The sequence below is a fragment of the Lepus europaeus genome, chromosome 14 (assembly GCF_033115175.1).
Source record: "Lepus europaeus isolate LE1 chromosome 14, mLepTim1.pri, whole genome shotgun sequence".
Classification (NCBI taxonomy): Eukaryota; Metazoa; Chordata; class Mammalia; order Lagomorpha; family Leporidae; genus Lepus; species Lepus europaeus.
The window spans coordinates 26,000,243-26,022,812 of record NC_084840.1 but is presented as its reverse complement, the minus strand read 5'-3'; the positions used below and the strand labels follow the sequence as shown (position 1 = coordinate 26,022,812).

General features: G+C 42.1%; 1 protein-coding gene and 1 non-coding gene across 4 annotated transcripts in view; both read left to right on the top strand.

Moving 5' to 3' along the window:
- Positions 1 to 22,570, top strand: part of LPGAT1 (lysophosphatidylglycerol acyltransferase 1) — a 94,339-nt gene that overhangs the window by 33,463 nt on the left and 38,306 nt on the right. For all 3 annotated transcript variants that reach the window (XM_062210302.1, XM_062210303.1, XM_062210301.1), the window contains exons 3-4: positions 15,571 to 15,689; positions 21,830 to 21,925. In XM_062210302.1, the coding sequence (XP_062066286.1) occupies positions 15,571 to 15,689; positions 21,830 to 21,925 (215 nt within the window). The remainder of the gene's footprint in view (positions 1 to 15,570; positions 15,690 to 21,829; positions 21,926 to 22,570) is intronic.
- On the top strand, positions 16,641 to 16,742 carry LOC133774040 (U6 spliceosomal RNA). Its single transcript, XR_009868018.1, has one exon. It is a non-coding gene; the product is annotated as a U6 spliceosomal RNA (small nuclear RNA).

Here is a 22,570-nt window from a genome sequence, read left to right as displayed (position 1 = left end):
TATCTGAGACTCTGATGTGGGTGGCTGGGACCCAAGTACTTAGACCATCGTTCATTGCTTCCCAGGTGCATTAGCAGGGAGCTAGATCAGAAGTGTAGGTAGGATTCCATCTCAGACACTCTGATGTGAGATGCAGGTGTTCCAAGTGGTGGCTTAACAGAACACCTGCCCTGGATATTAACTTTATAAATTTTTAACATTTTCAAAGAGTCACTTTTAATTTCATTAATTTTCTTTTTCTGTTTGCTTTTGACTCTTTGGTATTCTCTCAATCTAGAATTTATTAATATACCTAAAGTTTTAAATTTCTCTTTGAATTTATTCATTGGCTCAAAAAATGTTAAAATGTCTTTGTGTCTTCTAAAGCATTGTGTGTGTTTAGTCAAGTTTATACCAGTATAATTTAGAATAGTGTGATTCATTCTTTTTAGTGTATAGTCTATGAATTTTGACAGACCTCTGCAGGTCTATTACAGCCTCCATCAAGATACAGAATAGTCCATACTGCCCAAAAAAAACTTTTGTGTTCTAACTTTATTTCTTTTGGTGACTCACATGTGTAGGAAGAAACCTTTTTACTCTTTAAGAAAGACACCGTACTTTTTAGAGCAGAAACTCTGTAATTCTTTGCTTTATAAACTTATTTGTCTACCACTTTCCTGTACCCAGTACCCATCATTAGAGAATTAACCAATCTATAGGACATAAATATAATGAGTTATTATATAGCTATTAAAAAGCATGTTGGGGAAATTAATGACAGCCAATTTTACATGATATATTAAATTTCAAACATTATAAAAATGGTATGATAAGCATCATTCCTTTTTGGTTTAAAAAGTTATTCTTGGGGTGATTGTTGTGGCACAGCATGTTATGATGCTGCTTGAGATGCCTGTATCCCGTACGAGATTTCAGAGTGCCCGGAATCCAGTCCCACCTCTGCTTCCTATCCAGCTTCCTGCTAATGCACCTGGGAGGCAGCAGATGATGGCCCAAGTACTTGGATTGCTGCTGCAACACCCAATGGAGATGGCGATGCAGTTCATGGCACCTGGCTTTGGCCTGACACAGCTTTGGCTGTTGTGGCCATTGACCCATTGGATGGAAGAGTTTTTTCTCTCTCTCTCTCTCTCAAAAATAAATAAATAAATAAATAAATAATTTTTAAAATTATCTTTGCACACATAGAAACATTGGAAGATGTACTACAGAATTTTTTTTTTTTTGACAGGCAGAGTGGACAGTGAGAGAGAGAGAAAGAGAGGAAGGTCTTCCTTTGCCATTGGTTCACCCTCCAATGGCCACCGCGGCTGGCGCGCTGCAGCCAGCGCACCGCGCTGTTCCGATGGCAGGAGCCAGGTGCTTCTCCTGGTCTCCCATGGGGTGCAGGGCCCAAGCACTTGGGCCATCCTCCACTGCACTCCCTGGCCACAGCAGAGAGCTGGCCTGGAAGAGGGGCAACCAGGACAGAATCCGGCGCCCCGACCGGGACTAGAACCCGGTGTGCCGGCGCCGCAAGGTGGAGGATTAGCCTGTTGAGCTGCGGCGCCGGCCTGTACTACAGAATTTTAATGGTGTTTTCTTATCCCTGGATGGTAGGATTTGGGATGATTTTCTTTGTCTTTTTTTGGTATTACAAATGAACATACATTATTTTAATATACAGAAAGCCATTCCTTTTGGAAAGATCAACTTTCATTTTAAAATAATAAAATAATTTTAAAAGTAGATTTTTAAATTTGGGTATGAATTTTGTTACACTTTTGGTTATATAAATATTCATTTCTTTTCTTTATTAAGAACATACAAATCTTTTCCCAGCTGAGCCTTGTGTGAAACTGTTTTTACTTTTACTTTCCTGCACAGTTTTACCTAGATTAATTTTTATTTTTTCCTTTGCTTTTCTATGAAGTGATCATTAACTTATCCCCAAGCTCCTTATCAGTTTTAGATCTCCCCTCAGCTTGTTCAAATGCTATTTGGTCAATTTTCTCTTTTTTTAGAAAATCTTTCCGGGAAACTTCAAAGTTGTTCCAATCACTGAGCCTGCTGTACAACCAGGACCCTGATTATCTGCCATCTATACCATGCTGGGAATTCTTTCTTCTTCTCTCCTAGGCTGCATTCTCAATTTGTTATGTCACACATCTTTCTTTTTCTTAGTTTACTCCATCATTTTACTGAAGAAAATCATCCAGTACCATCCTGAAAGCAAGAGAGTAGTTTTATCAAATTTTGCATGCTTGAAAATGTTTCCTATTGTCACACTAATTGATGGTTTGGTTGGCTGAAAATTCTAGGTAGAAAGCCATTTTTCTTCAGGGTTTTAAAGGTAAAACTATGATCTCTCAGCCTTGTAGAGTTATTGGGAACTTCAAAGTAGTTGGATTCCTTAATCTTTGTATATGGCCTCTTTTTCCTAAAGAGTTTGTAGGATCTTCTGATTGGTTGCCCTGAAGTTTCATGAGGATGTATGGCTTGGTGTGGGTCTACTTTTAGCCACTGAATTAATTACTGGGTATCTCGTATCATTCTGGGAATCTACATCCTCAGATACTGTCTTAGTCCATTTTTTACTGCTGCTATAATAGTTTCATAGACTGGGTGATTTATAAACAATAGAAGCTCATTTGGCTCACATTTATAGAAGAAAGGAAGTTCAAGAGCATGATTCTGACATTTGGCAAGGACTTTCATGCTTGTGAACTTTCTACAGTTCATGAAGAACCATGGCAAAAGGCAGAAGGATAAGAAGGCAAGAATGAGTCAAAAAGAGAGGGCTAAATTAATTTTTATGACAACTAACCCACTCGCAAGGTAATGACATTAATCCATTGCTGAGGGCAGAGCCCTCATGACCTAATCACTTCTTATCGGGCCTCGCCTCCCAACATTGCACTGAGGATGAATTTTTTTCCTTAAAGATTTATTTGTTTGTTTTTTTGAAAATCAGCATTAGAGAGAGAGAGAGAGAGAGAGAGAGATCCTCCATCCACTGGTTCACTCCCCAAATGACGGCAACTGGAGGGCTGGACTAGGTGAAGCCGGGAGCTGGGAGCTTCTTCCCAGTCTCCCACGTAACTACAGGGGCCCAAGGACTAGGGCCATCTTCTTCTTCTTCTTTCTTTCTTTCTTTTTTTTTTTTTTTTGACAGGCAGAGTGGACAGAAAGAGAGAGAGAGACAGAGAGAAAGGTCTTCCTTTTGCCGTTGGTTCACCCTCCAATGGCCACTGCGGCCAGCGCATCATGCTGATCCGAAGCCAGGAGCCAGGTGCTTCTCCTGGTCTCCCATGCGGGTGCAGGGCCCAAGGACTTGGGCCATCCTCCACTGCACTCCCTGGCCACAGCAGAGAGCTGGCCTGGAAGAGGGGTAACCGGGACAGAATCCGGCGCCCCGACCGGGACTAGAACCCGGTGTGCCGGTGCCGCAGGCGGAGGATTAGCCTATTGAGCCGCGGCGCCGGCCTAGGGCCATCTTCTACTGCTTTCTCAGGTGCATTAGCAAGGAGCTGGATCTGAAGTGGAGCAGCCAGGACTCAAGCTGGCCCCCATATGGGATGCCAGCACTGCACATGGCAGCTTAACCCACTGTACCACTTCACTGCCCCAAGGATGAAATTTTCAACACATGAGCTTTGGAGGACGCATTCAAACTGTAGCAGATATTTAATTATTTCTTTTTTCTGTAAATTCCTGTTATTTGAATGTTGGATTTTGTGTTATAGTCCCCCATGATTCAAATCTTTTTTCTCCTGTTTGCTGTCGACCTATCTACTGTTTGGGAAATTTTCCCAAGTTTTTTTCAGTCCTTCTATAGAGACTTTTTATTTTTTATATGATGTGCCCTTTAAAAAATATACCACGTTGTTCATGTCTCATGGTTGGCCACCATTTTTATTTCTTACCTTAACATACCATTAATCTCTATTTCATTTGTTTTCTGTTTCCCTCAGATTCTTTATTTCTCTTTTTGATTTGCTCACTTTCTCTTTTCTACTTTTTTTTTTCATGTATCTAGTAATATATGATTATTTAAGGGAGGAACAAATTTTCCTTCCTCATCTTGGGTTTTATGGTTGGGGCCAACAAAAGATTGGCCAGAGAAAAGCATACAAATTTTGTTTGATATTTGGGCCGGCGCCATGGCTCAACAGGCTAATCCTCCGCCTTGCGGCGCCGGCACCCCGGGTTCTAGTCCCGGTTGCCCCTCTTCCAGGCCAGCTCTCTGCTGTGGCCCGGGAGTGCAGTGGAGGATGGCCCAAGTGCTTGGGCCCTGCACCCACATGGGAGACCAGGAGAAGCACCTGGCTCCTGGCTTCAGATCAGCGCGGTGTGCCGGCCGCAGCTGCCATTGGAGGGTGAACCAACGGCAAAGGAAGACCTTTCTCTCTGTCTCTCTCTCTCTCTCTGTCCACTCTGCCTGTCAAAAAAAAAAAAAAATTGGTTTGATATTTGTATTTTATGTGAGATTAGGAGGTGCTTCCTAGAAAAGAAGTGAGAATTCTAAGGAAGCAGTTAGACTCCAAGGCCTGTGTGCCGTTTAACAAAGGTTAGGGCATGGTGGGGAAAGGACTAGACCAGGAAACGGAGCCTGAGCTTCCAGGGGTGATAAATTGTGGGATAGTGAGTAGCAAATGTGTGGGGGGACGAAGGATTACTTTAGTAAAGTTTGTGCACACATATCTTCCTGTCGATTCCGCCTTCATTTTATCCTGTGATAAAAGTGTTTTCTTCTTGGCACTGGGAGGGCACCTTTCTCACAAGGAGTTTGTGCCATGCTTCTGGCAGAAACAGGAACTCCAGAGAGGCTTTGCCCCATCTGTTGGGTTCAGCTCAAAAGAATTGGTAGGCCAGAGTGACATATTTTGGGGTGACATAATATGATCTTTTCAGCTATCTGATGTTGTTTTAAGAGTAAGGGACTGTTGTTTTAAGAGTAAGCCGTGCAAGTGGCTGAGGAGTGTCAGCAGTGAGCCTCATTGCAGGGCGATGTGGTTGGAACACGTCCACGGGGAACTCCAGGTGTCAGTGTTTGTAGTCTTTCCTCCTGGGCTGGTCAGGGTTCCTAGAGAACACTCTTCCCAACTCCTGGCTGCCATGGCCTGGGACTGAGTGGGTGCAGGGAGGGGATCAGAGAGCCGTTTACTTAGCCTTTGGGTTGTTAGGATGATTCTTGTTTGTTCTTTAACCTGACCCTAAGTTACCACAGGCTTATATTGACCTAATTGATTTTGAACCCTTTAACTTAATGGTTCTCAAATAGGATGACATGGAAGCAGATGTTTGGAATTGCCTTTTGATTGGAATAGAGACTCTTGGCCAGGGGTGCTAAAAGTTCTGCAGTGCTAATGGTTGTAGGATGAACAATTGCATCACCCGTAATGCCAAATAGCTGCCCTTTTGAGAGCAGGGCAAGTCTACATTAGAGCAAATCTTAGTACTGGTTAAAGTTAATTACCAGTTATTATCTTTGACTCTCTTGCTCTTCCTTAAGTTATGCTTACCAGTGATGGTTCTGATTTTAATTATAATTGGAATTGGAATTTGGAAGATTTCTTTGAAGTAGGTGGCCAGGGTAGAAGCATGAAGGCCAGTTAGAAGGTCACTGTGGAAGTTAGACATGAGGTATATAAAGGTGGTTCAAACTAGAATGGTAGAAGGAGAGACACCGAGGGTGCAGGATGTGCTTTTGGGGTAGGGTCCACAGTGCACAGAGATAGATTGAATGTGAAAGATGAAGGAAAGGGGGAATCAAAGGTGGTCTTGGAGTAACCTGGGTTTGATTCTTGGCTCTGGCTCCGGATTCCAGCTTCCTGACAGTGCAGCCCATGGGAGGCAGCTGGTGATGGTTCCAGTACCTATGTCCCTGCCGCCCACAAGGCGACCTGGACTGAGCTCCCTGTTCTTGGCTTTACACTGGCCCAGTCCTAGTGACTGGCATTTGGAGAGTGAACCAGTGGGTGGAAGCTGTTTGCCTGTCTCTCCCCTTCTTTCTGTGTTCTTCTGCCTCTTGAGCAAACAGGTGGAAAGTGTACATCAAATTCACCCTGGGGGCTTTTGAAAATGTCTGGGCCTCTCTTTGATTAGTTCAAATAGAAGATTGTGGAGATCAGGGTGGCATGAAGTATCTCTGTCATTATGGCCCTCACTCCTCCCATTTCTTCTCATTAATCACCTTCTTGTCTGGCTTCTAGGCCTCACCAGTCTCCCCTCCATTAATCAGTACCTAAAGCCACTTTCTCACAGCCACCTCTGATTACTGTCCTCATTCTCTCTTCCTTGTCCCATTTGCTTTGGTAACCTTTAACCATGGATCAATCCAATGTAATCTGCCTCTAACATGGGCTTCGGGAAGCCACAGTTCTCGAGCTGTGTGACATTCATCCATGAGGTATTTGGCTCTTTAATCCTTACTATTCATATTGGAATGTCTGACCATATGGGACCCATTAGGTATATGGCCCTTTTATTTAATAGTGGTTCCAAAACTGACTTCAGTTACTTAAGGTCTCCGTGGCAGTATCGGTTGTATCGCATTCATTTCACAACATGTTTGAGCAGTATTAATGATAGTATTAATATTTCACAAATGAGAAAACTAGCATAAAGCTAAAATAGTTTGTGGCATCAGCTAGCAGGCATAATTCTTTTTGAACTTGGAAAGGCAGGTTATTAGGATTATATATTAGACAACTATTCTTCTCCACATTAATTCTGTGTTGTGGGTCGGTAGAGTGTCTTTTTTTTTTTTTTTTTTTTTTTTGACAGGCAGAGTGGACAGTGAGAGAGAGAGAGAGAAAGGTCTTCCTTTGCCGTTGGTTCATCCTCCAATGGCCGCCTTGGCCAGCGCGCTGCAGCCAGCACACCACGCTGATCCGAAGGCAGGAGCCAGGTGCTTCTCCTAGTCTCCCATGTGGGTGCAGGGACCAAGGACTTGGGCCATCCTCCACTGCACTCCCAGGCCACAGCAGAGAGCTGGCCTGGAAGAGGGCAACTGGGACAGAATCTGGCACCCCGACCGGGACTAGAACCCGGTGTGCCAGTGCCACAGGCCGAGGATTTAGCCTATTGAGCCACGGCGCCGGCCGGTAGAGTGTCTTTATAGTGCCACGGGTTTTTAGGAGTTTTTGATGGGTTGTTGTTTTTATTTTCATTTTGAAATATGAACTGTCCTGATTCTTTTTTTTTTTTTTTTTTTGATAGAGTTAGACAGTGAGAGAGAGAGAGACAGTGAGAAAGGTCTTCCTTTTTCTGTTGGTTCACCCCCTAAGTGGCCACTACGGCCAGTGTGTTGTGGCCGGCGCACTGCGCTGATCCGAAGCCAGGAGCCAGGTGCTTCCTCCTGGTCTCCCATGTGGGTGCAGGGCCCAAGGACCTGGGCCATCCTCCACTGACTTCCCGGGCTACAGCAGAGAGCTGGACTGGAAGAGGAGCAACCTGGACAGAATCTGGAGCCCCGACTGGGACTAGAACCCGGTGTGCCGGCGCCGCAGGCAGAGGATTAGCCTAGTGAGCTTCGGCGCCGGCCCTGATTCATTCTTACCTATAACTTTTGGGAGCAGTGTATTGATACTTAGAGAAAGTTTAGTTGGTGATCATCCTTAGTATTTGTTTTTAATAAGAATTTTAAAAAGTCATTGTCCCTGGAGAACTTTTCTTCCAGTTTTTATTCAGTTGCCCTTCGTTCCCTTTGGAAATAGTGGGCCTGACCCAGTTCTTTTTTTGAGAATTCATTTTACAGAACAGAGTGTTAGAATATTTTTGTTCTTCTAATCAAGTGCAATGTAAGAACTGGCAGGTATCCACAGCTTCTGTTTTTTAATATGTGAATAATCCTATCCCTTGGTTAAGATATTAAATTTTAAGAGGCAGAGAAATGGAGACAAAGAGAGCACTCCCATCTGTTGGTTCATTTCCCCAAATGCCCATGACACTAAAGCCAAAGCCAGGAGCCAGGAACTCCATCCAGGTCTCCCAAGTAGGTGGCAGAAGCCCAATCACTTGAGCCATCACCGCTGCCTGCCAGGTTCTGCATTAGCAGGAAGCGGGAGTCAGCAGCCAGAGGGACGTAATGAACCCAGGTGCTACAGGATGGGTTGTGGGCATCGTTACCAGCTTCCCAACCGCTAGGCCAAACACTTGCCACCAGTATTAGCTTTATTATTATTGTATTACTAGTCCTGGGATAGCAGGGTGTGGTCTGAGGAGCAGAGCTATTTCATACACAAAATAAATTGTCCTTTCCCTACATTTTTATCTTGATTTTGTCATTTAATTTTCTAGCAGGGATCCTTGTTCCTATGTTCTTCTTTTAAAGATTTATTTTTTATTTATTTGAAAGGCAGAGTTACAGAAAGAGAGGGATATACAGAAAGAGAGAAGGCGATAGAGAGAAAGAGAGAAGGCTTCCATCTGCTGGTTCACTCTCCAATGCCACAACAGCGAGGCTGGGCTGAACTGAGGCCATGAGCTTTATCCGGGTCTCCCACATGGGTTCAGGGGCCCAAGGATTTGGGCCATCTTCTGTTGCTTTCCCAGGTGCATTAGCAGAGAGCTGGGTTGGAAGCCAGAACTCGAACCAGCACCCACATGGGATGCTGGTGTTGCAGGTGGTGGTTTAACCCACTAGGCCATAGTGCCAGCCCCAATGTGTATTCTAAAAGAAGAAATACCATATATAGGAAATTAAATTTGTTATTAAATGAAATTTGGACTATTATAAAATTCAACAAAGTTCATCCATTTACTTTTACTTCTTCGTATAATATGCATCTGAGCCTTGGTAAATGGATATTTATTTTGAAAATAAGTTGGTTAAGTTCTGGTGCAGACACAAAACATATGTTGTATCAACTCTTTTTTTTAAAAGATATATTTTATTTATTTGAAAGAATTACAGCTGGTTGTTTAGGCCGGCGCCATGGCTTAACAGGCTAATCCTCCGCCTTGCGGCGCCGGCACACCGGGTTCTAGTCCCGGTTGGGGCGCCAGATTCTATCCCGGTTGCCCCTCTTCCAGGCCAGCTCTCTGCTATGGCCCGGGAAGGCAGTGGAGGATGGCCCAAGTGCTTGGGCCCTGCACCCACATGGGAGACCGGGAGAAACACCTGGCACTTGGCTTCAGATCAGCGCAATGCGCCAGCCGCGGCGGCCATTGGAGGGTGAACCAACGGCAAAAAGGAAAACCTTTCTCTCTGTCTCTCTCTCACTATCCACTCTGCCTGTCAAAAAAAAAAAAAAAAAAAAAAAAAGAATTACAGAGAGATGTAGAGACAGTGAGAGAAAGAAGAGAAAGAGAGAGAGGAGAAAGAGAGAGGTCTTCTGTTGCTTTCCCAGGCACATTAGCAGGGAGCTGCATCACAAGTGGAGCAGCCAGGACTTGAACCTGTGTCCATATGGAATGCCAGTGCTGCAGGCTGAGGCTTTAGCTTGCCCGTGTAGCAACTCTTAAAGATGATTATACTTTGAAAGTATTTAGAAATGAACACTGAACCACTTATAATACATGTTAGATGTCTATTAAAGTGTTCTACATATTAAAAAGCGTAATGCAGTTCTTTTCCTATATTTGACAAGAATGAAAGATTATAACTTTGGGAGAAATGGAATGAAAAGGGGAGAGAGTATAGAGAAAGCTAAGGGTAGGGGCCGGCACTGTGGCGCAGCAGGTTAAAGCCCTGGCCTGAAGCACTGGCATCTCATATGGGTGCCAGTTCTAGTCCTGGCTGCTCCTCTTCTGATCCAGCTCTTCTGCTGTGGCCTGGGAAAGCAGTGGAAGATGGCCCAAGTTCTTAGGTCCCTGCACCCATGGGGAGACCCGGAAGAAGCTCTTGGTTCCTGGCTTTGGATCGGCACAGCTCCAGCCGTTGTGACCATATGGGGAGTGAGAAGACCTCTCTCTTTCTCTCTCTCTCTCTCTTTCTCTCTCTCTTTGTCTCTACCTCTCTGTAACTCTGTCTTCCAAGTAAATAAAATAAATCTTTAAAAAAAAAAGCTAAGGGTAGTAATATTAATTTCTTAGGGCTGTCATAACATAGTTCCACAAGCTGGGTGGCTTACAACAACAGAAATCTGTTCTTCACAGTTCCAGAGGTTAGAAATCAGAAATCAAGGTGTTCGAGGGCCACGCTCTTTCTAAAGGCTGTAGGTGTCCCTTGGCTTGTAGATGTCACTCCAAGCTCTGCCTGCATAATCACCTGGATCTCTCTGTGCTCCTGTGTCCAAATTCTCCCTTTCTTTAGGGACTCCAGTCATACTAGGTTTAGCCTTCATGCTGCATCATCCTATTGCAAAAAGGTGGAAGGGCAAGAGGAGGCAAGAGTGAGAAACGAGAAAGCAAGATAATCCGGTATGACTTTATCTTAACTTGGTTTACAGCTTCTATGTGGATGCGAATGTTAGGGTCACACAATTCAACATAGAGGGATCCAAATTCAATTTACATTTTTATATTTAAATTTTATTTATATATAGTTTATATAAAACAAACAAATAAGTTGCATTTTATGTTAAAATATTTATTTTGGTGACCGGCAGGCATTGTGGCAAAGCAGATTAAGCCACCACTTGCAATGCCCACATTCCATATGAGTACCTGTTTGAGTTCCAGCTGCTCCACTTCCAATATAGCCTTCTGCTAATGTGCCTGGGAAAGCAGCAAAAGATGGCCCAAGTCCTTGGGCTTCTGTACGAAACATGGGAGACCTGGATGAAGCTCCTGGCTTTAGCCTCCTCCAGCCCCTGCAGTTGCAGCCATTTGGAGGGTAAACCAGCAGATGTAAGATCTTTCTCTATCTCTCTCTATAATTCTGCCTTTCAAATAAATAAATCTATAAAAAATTTATCCTGGGGACTGGCATTGTGGCATAGTGGGTTAAGCCACTGCCTGCAACACAGGCATCTCATGTGGGCACAGGTTTGATTCCTGACTGTTCCACTTCCAATCCAGTGCCCTGCTAATGTGCCTGAGAAAGCAGTGGAGAATAAATAATGCAGGTCCTTGGGCTCCTACACCCATGTGGAAAACTCAGATGGAGTTCCAGCCTCCTGATTTTGGCCTGGCCCAGCCCTGGCTATTGCAGCCATTTGGAGAGTGAACCAGCAGATCTCTCTCTCTTGCTCTCACTCTCGTTCTGGCTCTGGCTCTGGCTCTCTGTGACCCTCCTTCTCTCTCTACCTGTGCCTTTCAAATAAATAAATACATCTTTAAACCTCCCCCTTTTTTTGCAGTTACATTCACATATATGCTTTCCTGCAGGAGCTTAAGATATCTAGCAGAGATTCCACTAAAGGAATCACTGGTTATGAAACATCTTATTTGTATAGTTGTGGAGCCAGCAAACTTTTCATGTTACTCTTAGCTGATATTTACAGAACCAAGCTAGAATTTTCTTGAGTGTTTCCACTTTTATTCACTTTAGAATAGTACTTGAAATGTTTTGTTGTATATCAACAATACCTAACAGTGCCTGAATTAATGAATGAGTATGTGTGTGTGTATGTGTGTGTGTGTGTGTGTGAAGGGTTATTAGCAGGACTATGATATAAAGAGTTTTCATTCAGTAAATATATTCTATTTTTAAAAATGTAACCAATGTCATCTTCACCCTATTCTATAGTTTTATTGCTTATAGTAGATCATTCCATATTAATATATAAATTTGTGATTGCATGATATACCATTGGTACATCATAATTTATTTAGCTCATCTCTCTTTTCCAATTTTTTATTTGTAATATACATGCAGCATAAAATTTAAACTTTTTTTTTTTTTGACAGGCAGAGTGGATAGTGAGAGAGGGAGAGAGAGACAGAGAGAAAGGTCTTCCTTTTTGCCGTTGGTTCACCCTCCAATGGCCTCTGCGGCCGGCGCATCGTGCTGATCCGAAGCCAGGAGCCAGGTGCTTTTCCTGGTCTCCCATGTGGGTGCAGGGCCCAAGCACTTGGGCCATCCTCCACTGCCTTCCCGGGCCATAGCAGAGAGCTGGCCTGGAAGGGGGGCAACCGGGATAGAATCCGGCACCCCAACTGGGACTAGAACCCAGTGTGCCGGCGCCGCAAGGTGGAGGATTAGCCTGTTAAGCCACTGCGCCGGCCAAAATTTAACCTCTTAACCATTTTAAATATACACATTAGTATTAAGCACCTCACATTACTGTGCAACAAATCTCCAGAACTTTTCATCTTGCGAAAATTAAACTCTGTACAGTTGGTCCTCCATAATTGTGGGTTCAGTATCCATGGACTCAACCAATGAAACAGTCAACCAGCATAAATATTCAGAAACAGTTACATTTGTCTGAACACGTACAGATTTTTTTTTGTCATTTCCCTAGCAATACAGAAAAACTATTTATGTAGCACTTATATTGTACTCAGTATCATAAGTAATCTGAAGATGATTTGAAGTATACGGGAAGTTGTACATGGGTTATATGCAAGTGCTGTACCATTTTATCTAGGGGACTGAGCATCCCTGGATTTTGATATTGAGGGACACTGAGGGACAGCTGCACTCATTAAACAACGGACTCCCCCTTCCCACCTGCTGCCACCAACCACTCTGCTTCCCGTTTCTGTGGATTGGAGCTAGTCTCCCGCTTTAGGTGTTTTCTTTTTTTTATTTTTTATTTCATAAATGTGAATTTACAAAGTGCAACTTTTGTATTGTTGTGGCTCCCCCCACCAACCTCCCTCCCTCCCGTGGCCCTCCCCTCTCCCTCTCCCATCCTGCCCTTTATCAAGTTTCATTTTCAATTACCTTCATATACTGAAGATCAACTTAGTATATACTAAGCAAGGATTTCAGCAGGCTGCATTCACACAACCGCACAAGGTATAGGGTATTGTTCGACTAGTAGTGTTTTTAAGTTTCATAGTAAAACACATTAAGGACAGAGATCCTATGTGGGGAGCATGTACCCAGTGACTCCCATTGTTGATTTAACAATTGGCACTCTTATTTGTGACATCAGCAGTCACCCAAGATTCTTGCTATGAGCTGTCTAGGCTATGGAAGCCCCTTGAGTTCACCAACTCTGAACTTGTTTAGTGAAGGCCATGTCACAGTGGAGGTTCCTTCCTCCCTTCAGAGAAAGGCGCCTGTCTCCTTGATGGCCTGTTCCTTCTGCTGGGGTCTTGTTCACCAGGGTCTTTCATTTAGATTGTTTTTTGCCACCGTGTCTTGGCTTTCCATGCCTGTGAGATTTAGGTGTTTTCATCTTTGCTCTTGCAAGCAAAGCCACAGTAAATCTCCTTAGGTATGTGTCATTTTGTACACAAGCAAGTACATCTGTAGGATGAATTCCTAGAAATGGGATTGCTGGGGAAAAGGTTTGTGCATTTCTTAATTTTGACTTTTTTTTTTTTTTTTGGATAGAGTGGACAGTGAGAGAGAGAGAGACAGAGAGAAAGGTTTTCCTTTTTGCCGTTGGTTCACCCTCCAATGGCAGCTGCGGCCTGCGCGCTGCGGCTGGCACACTGCGCTGATCCGAAGCCAGGAGCCAGGTGCTTCTCCTGGTCTCCCATGCGGGTGCAGGGCCCAAGGACTTGGGCCATCCTCCACTGCACTCCCGGGCCACAGCAGAGAGCTGGCCTGGAAGAGGGGCAACCGGGACAGATCCGGCGCCCTGACCAAAACTAGAACCCAGTGTGCTGGCGCCGCAGGCAGAGGATTAGCCTAGTGAGCCGTGGCACCGGCCTCTTAATTTTGACATTTAATACAAATTGATTTCCAAAAAGATTGTACCAATTTATACTTCATCAGCAAAGTCAAAGCTGTTTGAATATTTTGGGAAAGTTAGCTTGTCAGCTGAACTGAACCGGAAGCTTGGGAAAGGCAGGCCGTTCTGAGAAAAGCCAGTGCCGCTACAGTTTGCTCTCCCCAGGGTTCTACCTCTGTTCCTTAGCAAGCATTTGGCACCATCCTTGGTTTGTTAAATTTTTCTAAAGAAAAATCTTTTTCATCAACATTGTAAGCTATTTGAGTGTTAGTAATAACATCTGCTAGAATGATTAGAATACCTCAATTTGCAAGTAGGTACCACAACTTATATGTTCAGCCCTGCTGCAAATTTCCTTAATATAAAATTTTAAGATCTTTAAAATAAATGAATAGAGGTCAGCATGGGGGCACAGCAGATGAAGCTGTCTCTTGGGATTCCAGCTTTCCATCTTGCAGTGCTGCTCTGATTCTAATCCAACTTCCTGCTAATGTGCCTGAGAAGCCAGTAGATGCTGGTTCAAGTACTTGGGCCTGTGCTACCTGAGGGAGACATGAATGGAGTTCCTGGTTCAGTCTTGGCTGTTGCAGCCATTTGGAGAATGAACCAGCAAAAGGAAGATCTCCCCATCTCTTCCCCTCTATCACCTTTCAAATAATTAAATAAATCTTAAAAAACAAAACAAAACAGTGAATGAATAGATGCCTTGCTCAAGTGGGTTTTAATAGAGAAACAAACAATCCTTCTTTCAAACAAACTCTTTTGTAGAGCTGCACTGTATCATAGGGAGCTTCAGTATTTTGGGGTGATGTGAGGGCTGACTGGGAAAAGAGGCAGGCGAGGGGTGGTGAAGCAGGTGGCTCCAGGCCTCCCATCCCTGCTGCATCCAGAACTGTTCAATGCAGCAGGCATGACTCTGTCCTGATAGCAGGGAGTAAGGTAGGGGTAGGGTAAAAGTGAATGCTACCTGATAGTTCATGCCAGGTATTTAGAACTCTAGCAGCTTCTTTGTAGAATCCTGGTATTTGAAAATGTTGCTCTGGTTTTTTCCTGTGAAATAAATCAATTTAACTAAATAAAGTGAAGTATAACAATATAGAGAGCATTCCTTTCCTAGTAGTGTATAAACAGGATTTGGTGCAATGACTTTTCATCTGTATATTTTAAATAAGTTTAGCTTCCTTAAAATGAAGATACTTAAATATACTTGTAGTGTTTGAATGTTTTCTTCTACAGAATTGGAAGATCTGAGAACCACTTTCTGGCGATGATCAGTAGATAGTTTGCAACCCATTCCCTAGGACTTTTTCCAGTCTCTTAATATAGCATAAGTTGTATTCCTCTTCTAAAAAGATAGAATCATGCTATGGGTAAGATTTTGTGATTTGCTGTGTTTAGTTGGTAATATATCCATTTTGTTATAATTTTCTAATCTATTCCTCTGTTTGTAAACATTTAAGTTGTAATAAATAACATATGTACATACGTGTATGTGTGTGTGTGTGTTTGTGTTTATGAGAAGGGACTTGAAAGAGTTCATGGAGAATTTGTGTGATTTTTAAATTCAATTCTCCTTGAAATTTTTGAAGCTCCCTTGTATATCTTTGCCTGTTTGGACTAATGTTTCTTCTGTGAGATAAATGTTAGGAACTAAAACTTCTAGACCAAAGGTATGACATTTATATTTTAATGGATGTTTAGAGGCTCTATAAATGTTATATCAACATTCTGATTTTTATAGGAAATCAACTTTGTTCTAAACTTTCAGAAATATTTTTCTAATAGAAGGTTCCTAATGATGTAAAGATATTTAAAATGACAGCTGTAAAACTTTTTATTCTTACAGTAATGGAATGGGGGGAAGATATTAAAGCAATTTCAAAAGATGAAGCAATGATGTTGGTGAATCATCAGGCTACAGGAGACGTGTGCACACTGATGATGTGTCTCCAGGACAAAGGGCTGGTAAGCTACCCGAGGGCCTGAGGGACTTCTGGGGAAGGCTGCGGAGGAATCCCACATGTGGACGAAACGTGTGTACCTTCCTGAAAACTTAGGAAATGCTACAAAGAAAGATCTACCTATATATTTTTAAAATGTTGTAGATATAGATAGATGGCTGTATCAGTATATATTTAATTCTAAGTCACTCTAGGAGGGGGATTTAGAGACTTTAAAAAATAATACCTGGGGTAATACATCTCAAAACTATTTTTAAAAAGTAACAACTGGGTTGAATGAAAAGCTAATATAGTTCAAATTGAGGTGAAGTAGTAGGTTGTCAGTTTCAGAAATGGAAACTCAAAAGGAGGTATTACTTAAGATGGAAGAGTAGAATTAATTAGTGAATTAGTTATCTTGGTGATCTCTAGCAGAAGGAAGTAAGGTCAGTGTTATTGTTATTATTATTTTCTTTATTTACAAAGTAGATTGAAAGAAAAGATATTAGACTAGCTTTATCCAGTCTTGCTATATTTGGGCTGTTGATTTTACATTTCTTGTATTGGTAGCTAGAATATATCAATAGGGGTTGGCATTTTGGTATAGTGGGTTTGGCTGCCTCTTGTAATGCTGGCATCCCAGAGTGCTGGTTTGAGTCCCAGCTCTGCTCACAGTCCAGCTCCCTGCTAATGTGCTTGGGAAGGAAGCTAGGGCCCGTCATCCATCTGAGTGACCCAGGTGGAATTCCTGGCTCCTGGCTTCCACTTGGCCCAGACTGGGCCATTGTGTCTATCTGGGGAGTGAACCAGTGGATGGAAGATATTTCTCTGTCTCTCCCTCTCTCTCTGACACTCTGTCTTTCAAATAAATATTAAAAAAAAAAAAGTTTAAAAAATAATAAAATATACCAACAAATTGGGTAGATTTAAAAATAAATTAATTTGGTCTTTATCATTCAAAATTATCACCTTATATTTGCTTTGGCAGTACATATACTAAAATTAGAATGGAACAGAAAAGACTAGCACAGCTCTGTGCAGGAGTGACACAGAAATTTGTAAAGCATTCTGTATTTTTCTTGTTATTCTTAATTTGAATGTTGCTTATGAGTGTAATCAGATGACAAAAATAACCTCATTTATCTGCACATTTATGTGCATTACTTGGTATGTGTACTGTATTTCCATAAAGTGTTTAAAAAAAGAGTTGTCATCTTAGAAGTTAAGGAAGTTATGTTCATAGAAAATTAGATAAATAGTATATAAAATTAATGGAGTTAATATTTGGCTTAATAGTAAATAAACAAATCAACAAATGCTGATGTTCATTCAGAACTTATTAGTCCAGAAGAGTGACTTAAAGAAGTATAGATGTGCACGTAGGAGGTGGAGGAGAGGGTATCATCAGCCATAGTAACTGCAGGAGAGGTCTCTAGTGGAGGGTGATCACCAGGTACCTGATGGATGTGGAAAGCTTTGTGTAGGGGACAGGACATAAACTTGGCCTTGAAGGATAAGTAGAATTTAGTTGGGTAGAGTATTGGAGCAGGGCCTTCTGCCTTAGTGAAACCATCCTAGCAGAAACAAGAGCTGAAAGTAAGGCAGGTGTGTTTATTAGCTCCTAAAGATTTTGATCACCAGGTCAGGGTAGGGTCAGAAAGTGAGGTGAGATTAAAGGAAAGTATGTTTTGGTTATTGCAGAATCTGTTTTTATTGTTTATTTGAAAAGCAAGAAGCATAATCTTGCTAGAATGTGGAATAAATGCAACCATTTTTATATTCAGAATCTTGAAGTGTTAGTAATCATTGTGTAGATGTATTTGCACTTAATAATACATGTGGCCTGTCATAAATTCATGATATTAAACTTTGTAAAAACAAGTATCATTTGGCCTTCTGTGAAAGAAAATCTTCCAGTTGGCTAACAGTTTTACTCTTGCTGAATATGATAATTACATTTATAGTGATAATTATTCTGAGGGAATACAGTATCCTTAAGTGGTTTTTGAGTCTCATGGAATGATTAAATCATCAGTATAAATATGCCTGTTTGCTAACTCCAATTTGGCATAGATGCTAACTGTGCTAGCCAGAGTATTAGTGTGAAATGCATGTGGACAAATGAAAGGTTGGTTAGCTTGCCTTTCTGAAAAAGATCTGAGTTTGTTCACATTCATTTTCTTATACTGAGTAATTTGTTTTTACTTTGAGGTTAGTTAACACTGAACATTTAATGCTCTGGTACTTCAATAATTTGAAATCTAAAAGAGTTTTTTTAATCTCTCATAAAGAAATAATAGAGAAATACAGAGTTGAGGCATGGTAATCTCTACCTCCTAGTAGAGATTGCCTATTAACTACAGGGCAGAACTAATTTACATTTACAGTAGGAAAGTTTATTGGATGAATTAATTACTCCATGGTTCATTCAAAGAAAGGCATTGATAAATTGTAAGCAAGTTTAAAAATACTATCTTCATGGTGATACAGTTGTAATATAGCTTTTTGAATTCAGGAGACTTGAAGCACTGGTCAATGTTTCTCAGTGGGGACACCATTGGCATTTTCGTAGCACAACACTGTGGTCTGGGGGCTGTCCTGGGCATTGCTGGATGTTTTGCATACTGGCCAGCCACCCACTGAACAGGTGCACCACTCCCTTGTCACTGTGACAACAGAGATTGTCCTTCCAGATTGACTTACTCATCTAGAGGAGAACCACTGCCCTCCTTCTAAGTTCAAACAGAAATAAAGACTCGAGTCATTGGTTTAAGTCTGTCTAGGTGATGCTTCCATGGGTGGAAAATCTGTGCTTCCACATGAAAAACAATTGATGTAGACCAGTTTCATCTCCTAGAGGTAACTAGCAAAGTTCCGAGTGTCCGACTGTCCAGCACTGATGGTTAATTCAGGCAGTGTGTTTTTACTGACCGTTTTTTTTTCCTTTGAGGAATATGAAACAAGGATGAGCTTTTTGCTTTTTGTTTTGTTTTGTTTTGTTTTTTTCTAAATGGGCTGGCTGGTATCTTTTTAATAAGTGTCTGTGAAGTAAGGCATTTTGTCCTTTTATGGTAATAAAGCCAAGAACACTTATTTCTGCAAAAATAACTCTATATTGACACGTGAGAGTTCCTCTGAAATAAATGAGGACAAATCTGAGAATACAGTTCAACTGTCTTCCTGAACTTTGTTTTTTAATGATCATTCAGACGTAAGAGATAAACCCATCATAAATGAAAAATCTCAGAGACGCATAAATCACAACTATACTTCTTACTAAGCATAAAATTAAGATATTTTTAAAAAGTTTATTTATTTAAAAGGCAGAGTTACAGAGAGAGGAGAGACAGGGATCTTCTCTCTCCTGGTACACTCCACAAATGGCTGCAGTGGCCAGGGCTGGGCCAGGCCGAAGCTAGGCGCCAGGAACTCCATCTGGGTCTCCCAGGTCGGGGCAGGGGCTCAGATACTTAGGTCATCTTCCACTGCTCTCCCAGGCACATTAGCAGGGAGCTAGATGGTAAGTGGAGCATCCGGGACATGAATGGGACCTCAAACAGGATGCTGGTGTCTCAGGTGTGGCTTAGTTTGCTGTGCCACAGTTTGAGTCCGCTTATTTTTATTTATTTATTTATTTATATTTTTTGACAGGCAGATTTAGACAGTGAGAGAGAGAGAGACAGAGAGAAAGGTCTTCCTTCCGTTGGTTCACCCCTCAGATGGCCACTATGGCCAGCGCTGTGCTGATCCAAAACCAGGAGCCAGGTGCTTCCTCCTGGTCTCCCATGCAGGTGCAGGGACCATCCTCCACTGCCTTCCCTGGCCACAGCAGAGAGCTGGACTGGAAGAGGAGCAACTGGGACAGAATCCGGCACCCCAACTGGGACTAGAACCCGGAGTGCCGGCACCGCAGGAGGAGGATTAGCCTAGTGAGCGGCGCTGGCCCACTTATGTTTGTTTTATTCTCGGGTCACTTTTCAACAAATTCCATTTGATATAAATCTCATTTTATTTAAACAAAGTAATCATCATTGCAAAGCAAAACAATATTCAAAAGTGAGATGCTGGTGATTATTTTTACTCTATTGACTTGGAGACTGAATTGTTCACTAGGCACATACCTTTATTTTTTAAAGTAATTTAATATAGTAAAGCTGATGGAATAGGGGTAACTGAGAAATTAAGGCAGAAGCTGTAATATTATATTATCTGGCTTTCATAAAAGTAGCACATAAGTGTTGAATTTTTTCCTTATATGTAAGGTCACATAATTTGGTGCTTAGAGATGATGTTTACATTTGTTAATCCCATGAGAAGGGGCCAGCACCGTGACACAGTAGGTTAATCTTCTGCACCGGTTCTAGTCCCGGCTGCTCCTCTTCTAATCCAGCTCTCTGCTGTGGCCTGGGAAAGCAGTAGAAGATGGCCCAAGTCCTTGGGCCCCTGCACCCGCATGGGAGACCCGGAAGAAGCTCCTGGCTCCTGGCTTCGGATTGGCACAGCACCCACCGTTGCTGCCATTTGAGGAGTGAACCAATGGATGGAAGACCTTTCTCTGTGTCTCTCCCTCTCACTGCCTGTAACTCTACCTCTCAAATAAATAAATTTTAAAAATCTTCAAAAAAAAAAAAATCCCGTGAGAAACCACAGGAGCATGGGTTACATGCTTGATTGAGGTTGTAGCTTTTACTTTATTTAAGGTTTATAACAAGGAATGCTGTTTCCTCAGCAGGAAAGAACAATTAACCAATTCGTTAATTAGATCCTGCTTATACTTACTGTTAGTTTTAAAATTTGCTTGAAATGAAGTCTACTCTCAGTATGGGTATTAATGCTTATCAGCAATGGATGTATTTTTGTATATAAGGAATAGCATTATAAATGTTTTTATGCTGGCAAAGAATCTGACCTGACAAACTCACAAATATGCTTAATAGCATAACAGAATGTGTAAATCATTCTACTAGATTATTTTTAAAAAATATTCTTTATTTTGGACATAAACTTTTTACATTTTAGCCATTAAGGTACACTCACATTTCACAAAGCTTTAGTGCTTATTAATTAAACAATAGCCCTCATTTGATAACCTTAACAGTTTTTTTGATTGATTGGAAATGTTTTTTATAAGTTATATGTAAGAAATACCACACCTCGTTTAGGACAAAGCAAATTTGAAATCATTAAGTCCAATTTAAGAAGTTCATTAAAAAAATAAGTTAATTTGGCCGGTGCCGTGGCTCAACAGGCTAATCATCCGCCTTGCGCCGCCGGCACACCGGGTTCTAGTCCCGGTCGGGGCGCCGGATTCTGTCCCGGTTGCCCCTCTTCCAGGCCAGCTCTCTGCTGTGGCCCGGGAGTGCAATGGAGGATGGCCCAAGTCCTTGGGCCCTGCATCCACATGGGAGACCAGGAGAAGCACCTGGCTCCTGGCTTCGGATCAGCACGGTGCGCCGGCCGCAGTGTGCCGGCCACGGTGGTCATTGGAGGGCTAACCAACGGCAAAGGAAGACCTTTCTCTCTCTCTCACTGTTCACTCTGCCTGTCAAAAATAATAATAATAATAATAATAAGTTAATTCAGCTTCACTTGTTGTACAAATGACTTGGGATTATAATACTTGTAATCAAGACCTGTAATTTTTCATATGGACTCCATTAGTAATTGTGCTGTTTTTGTAAGAAAGGCTTTAGTGTTAAGAAATTTAGGTTGGCTGGCACTGTGGCTTAACAGGCTAATCCTCCGCCTTGCGGCGCCAGCACACCGGGTTCTAGTCCTGGTTGGGGCGCCGGATTCTATCCCGGTTGCCCCTCTTCCAGGCCAGCTCTCTGCTATGGCCCGGGAAGGCAGTGGAGGATGGCCCAAGTCCTTGGGCCCTGCACCCGCATGGGAGACCAGGAGAAGCACCTGGCTCCTGGCTTCGGATCAGTGAGATGCGCCGGCCGCCTCGGCCATTGGAGGGTGAACCAATGGCAAAAAGGAAGACTTTTCTCTCTGTCTCTCTCTCTCTCACTATCCACTCTGCCTGTCAAAAAAAAAAAAAAAAGAAAGAAATTTAGGTTAATTAAGATTATACTTGGATGAATTTATTTAAAACGAAGACTTGGCTATGGTCAGGTTTCTTTTATATAACATTTAATTATCTCCTGCTTTTAAATATTTTAGGTTGTTGCTCAAATGATGTGGTTGATGGATCATATTTTTAAGTACACCAACTTTGGAATTGTTTCTTTAATTCACGGAGACTTCTTTATAAGACAGGTAAGTGCTGAGCGTTTTTTCCCACAGTGGTAGCCTAATCAACCAATTCTTGATTATTAAATGATGCATAACAAAACCAATCATAGTAAGTAGATCCAGTTCCTATGTCTCAGGGAGTGCGTCCTCTGAATTTTTGTTCCAGAAACATTTATTTTAACCTGAATTTAAGTATGCATAAATATTAAAGCGCTTTTCATGCGCATATTCTATCTCTGCTCTCCTCCCCTCTGGAGGGTACAATTGAATTCAGTAAACATTTATCAAGCACCTGCCACATTCCCTGCTCTTCAGCTCTTAGCTATTCACATATTGGACAAATTACTTAGATGCTCGTAGTGTCCTTGTTTTTCAAGTAAGAATAATAGATAGTATTCCCTTGAGACGATTCTTTTAAATGAAGCAATACATGTAAAACCTTCCAACAGTGCCTACTACCCTCATCATTTTATCATGATTATCCCTCTCGTCTATATTATCACTTTTATTTATTTACTTATTTATTTTGAAAGATGTATTTTTTTATTTGAAAGAGTTACAGAGAGAGGTAGAGCCAGAGAGAGTGGTCTTCCATCTGCTGGTTCTCTCCCCAAATGACCGCAATGGCTAGAGCTGAGCTGAGCTGAAACCAGGAACCAGGATTTTCTT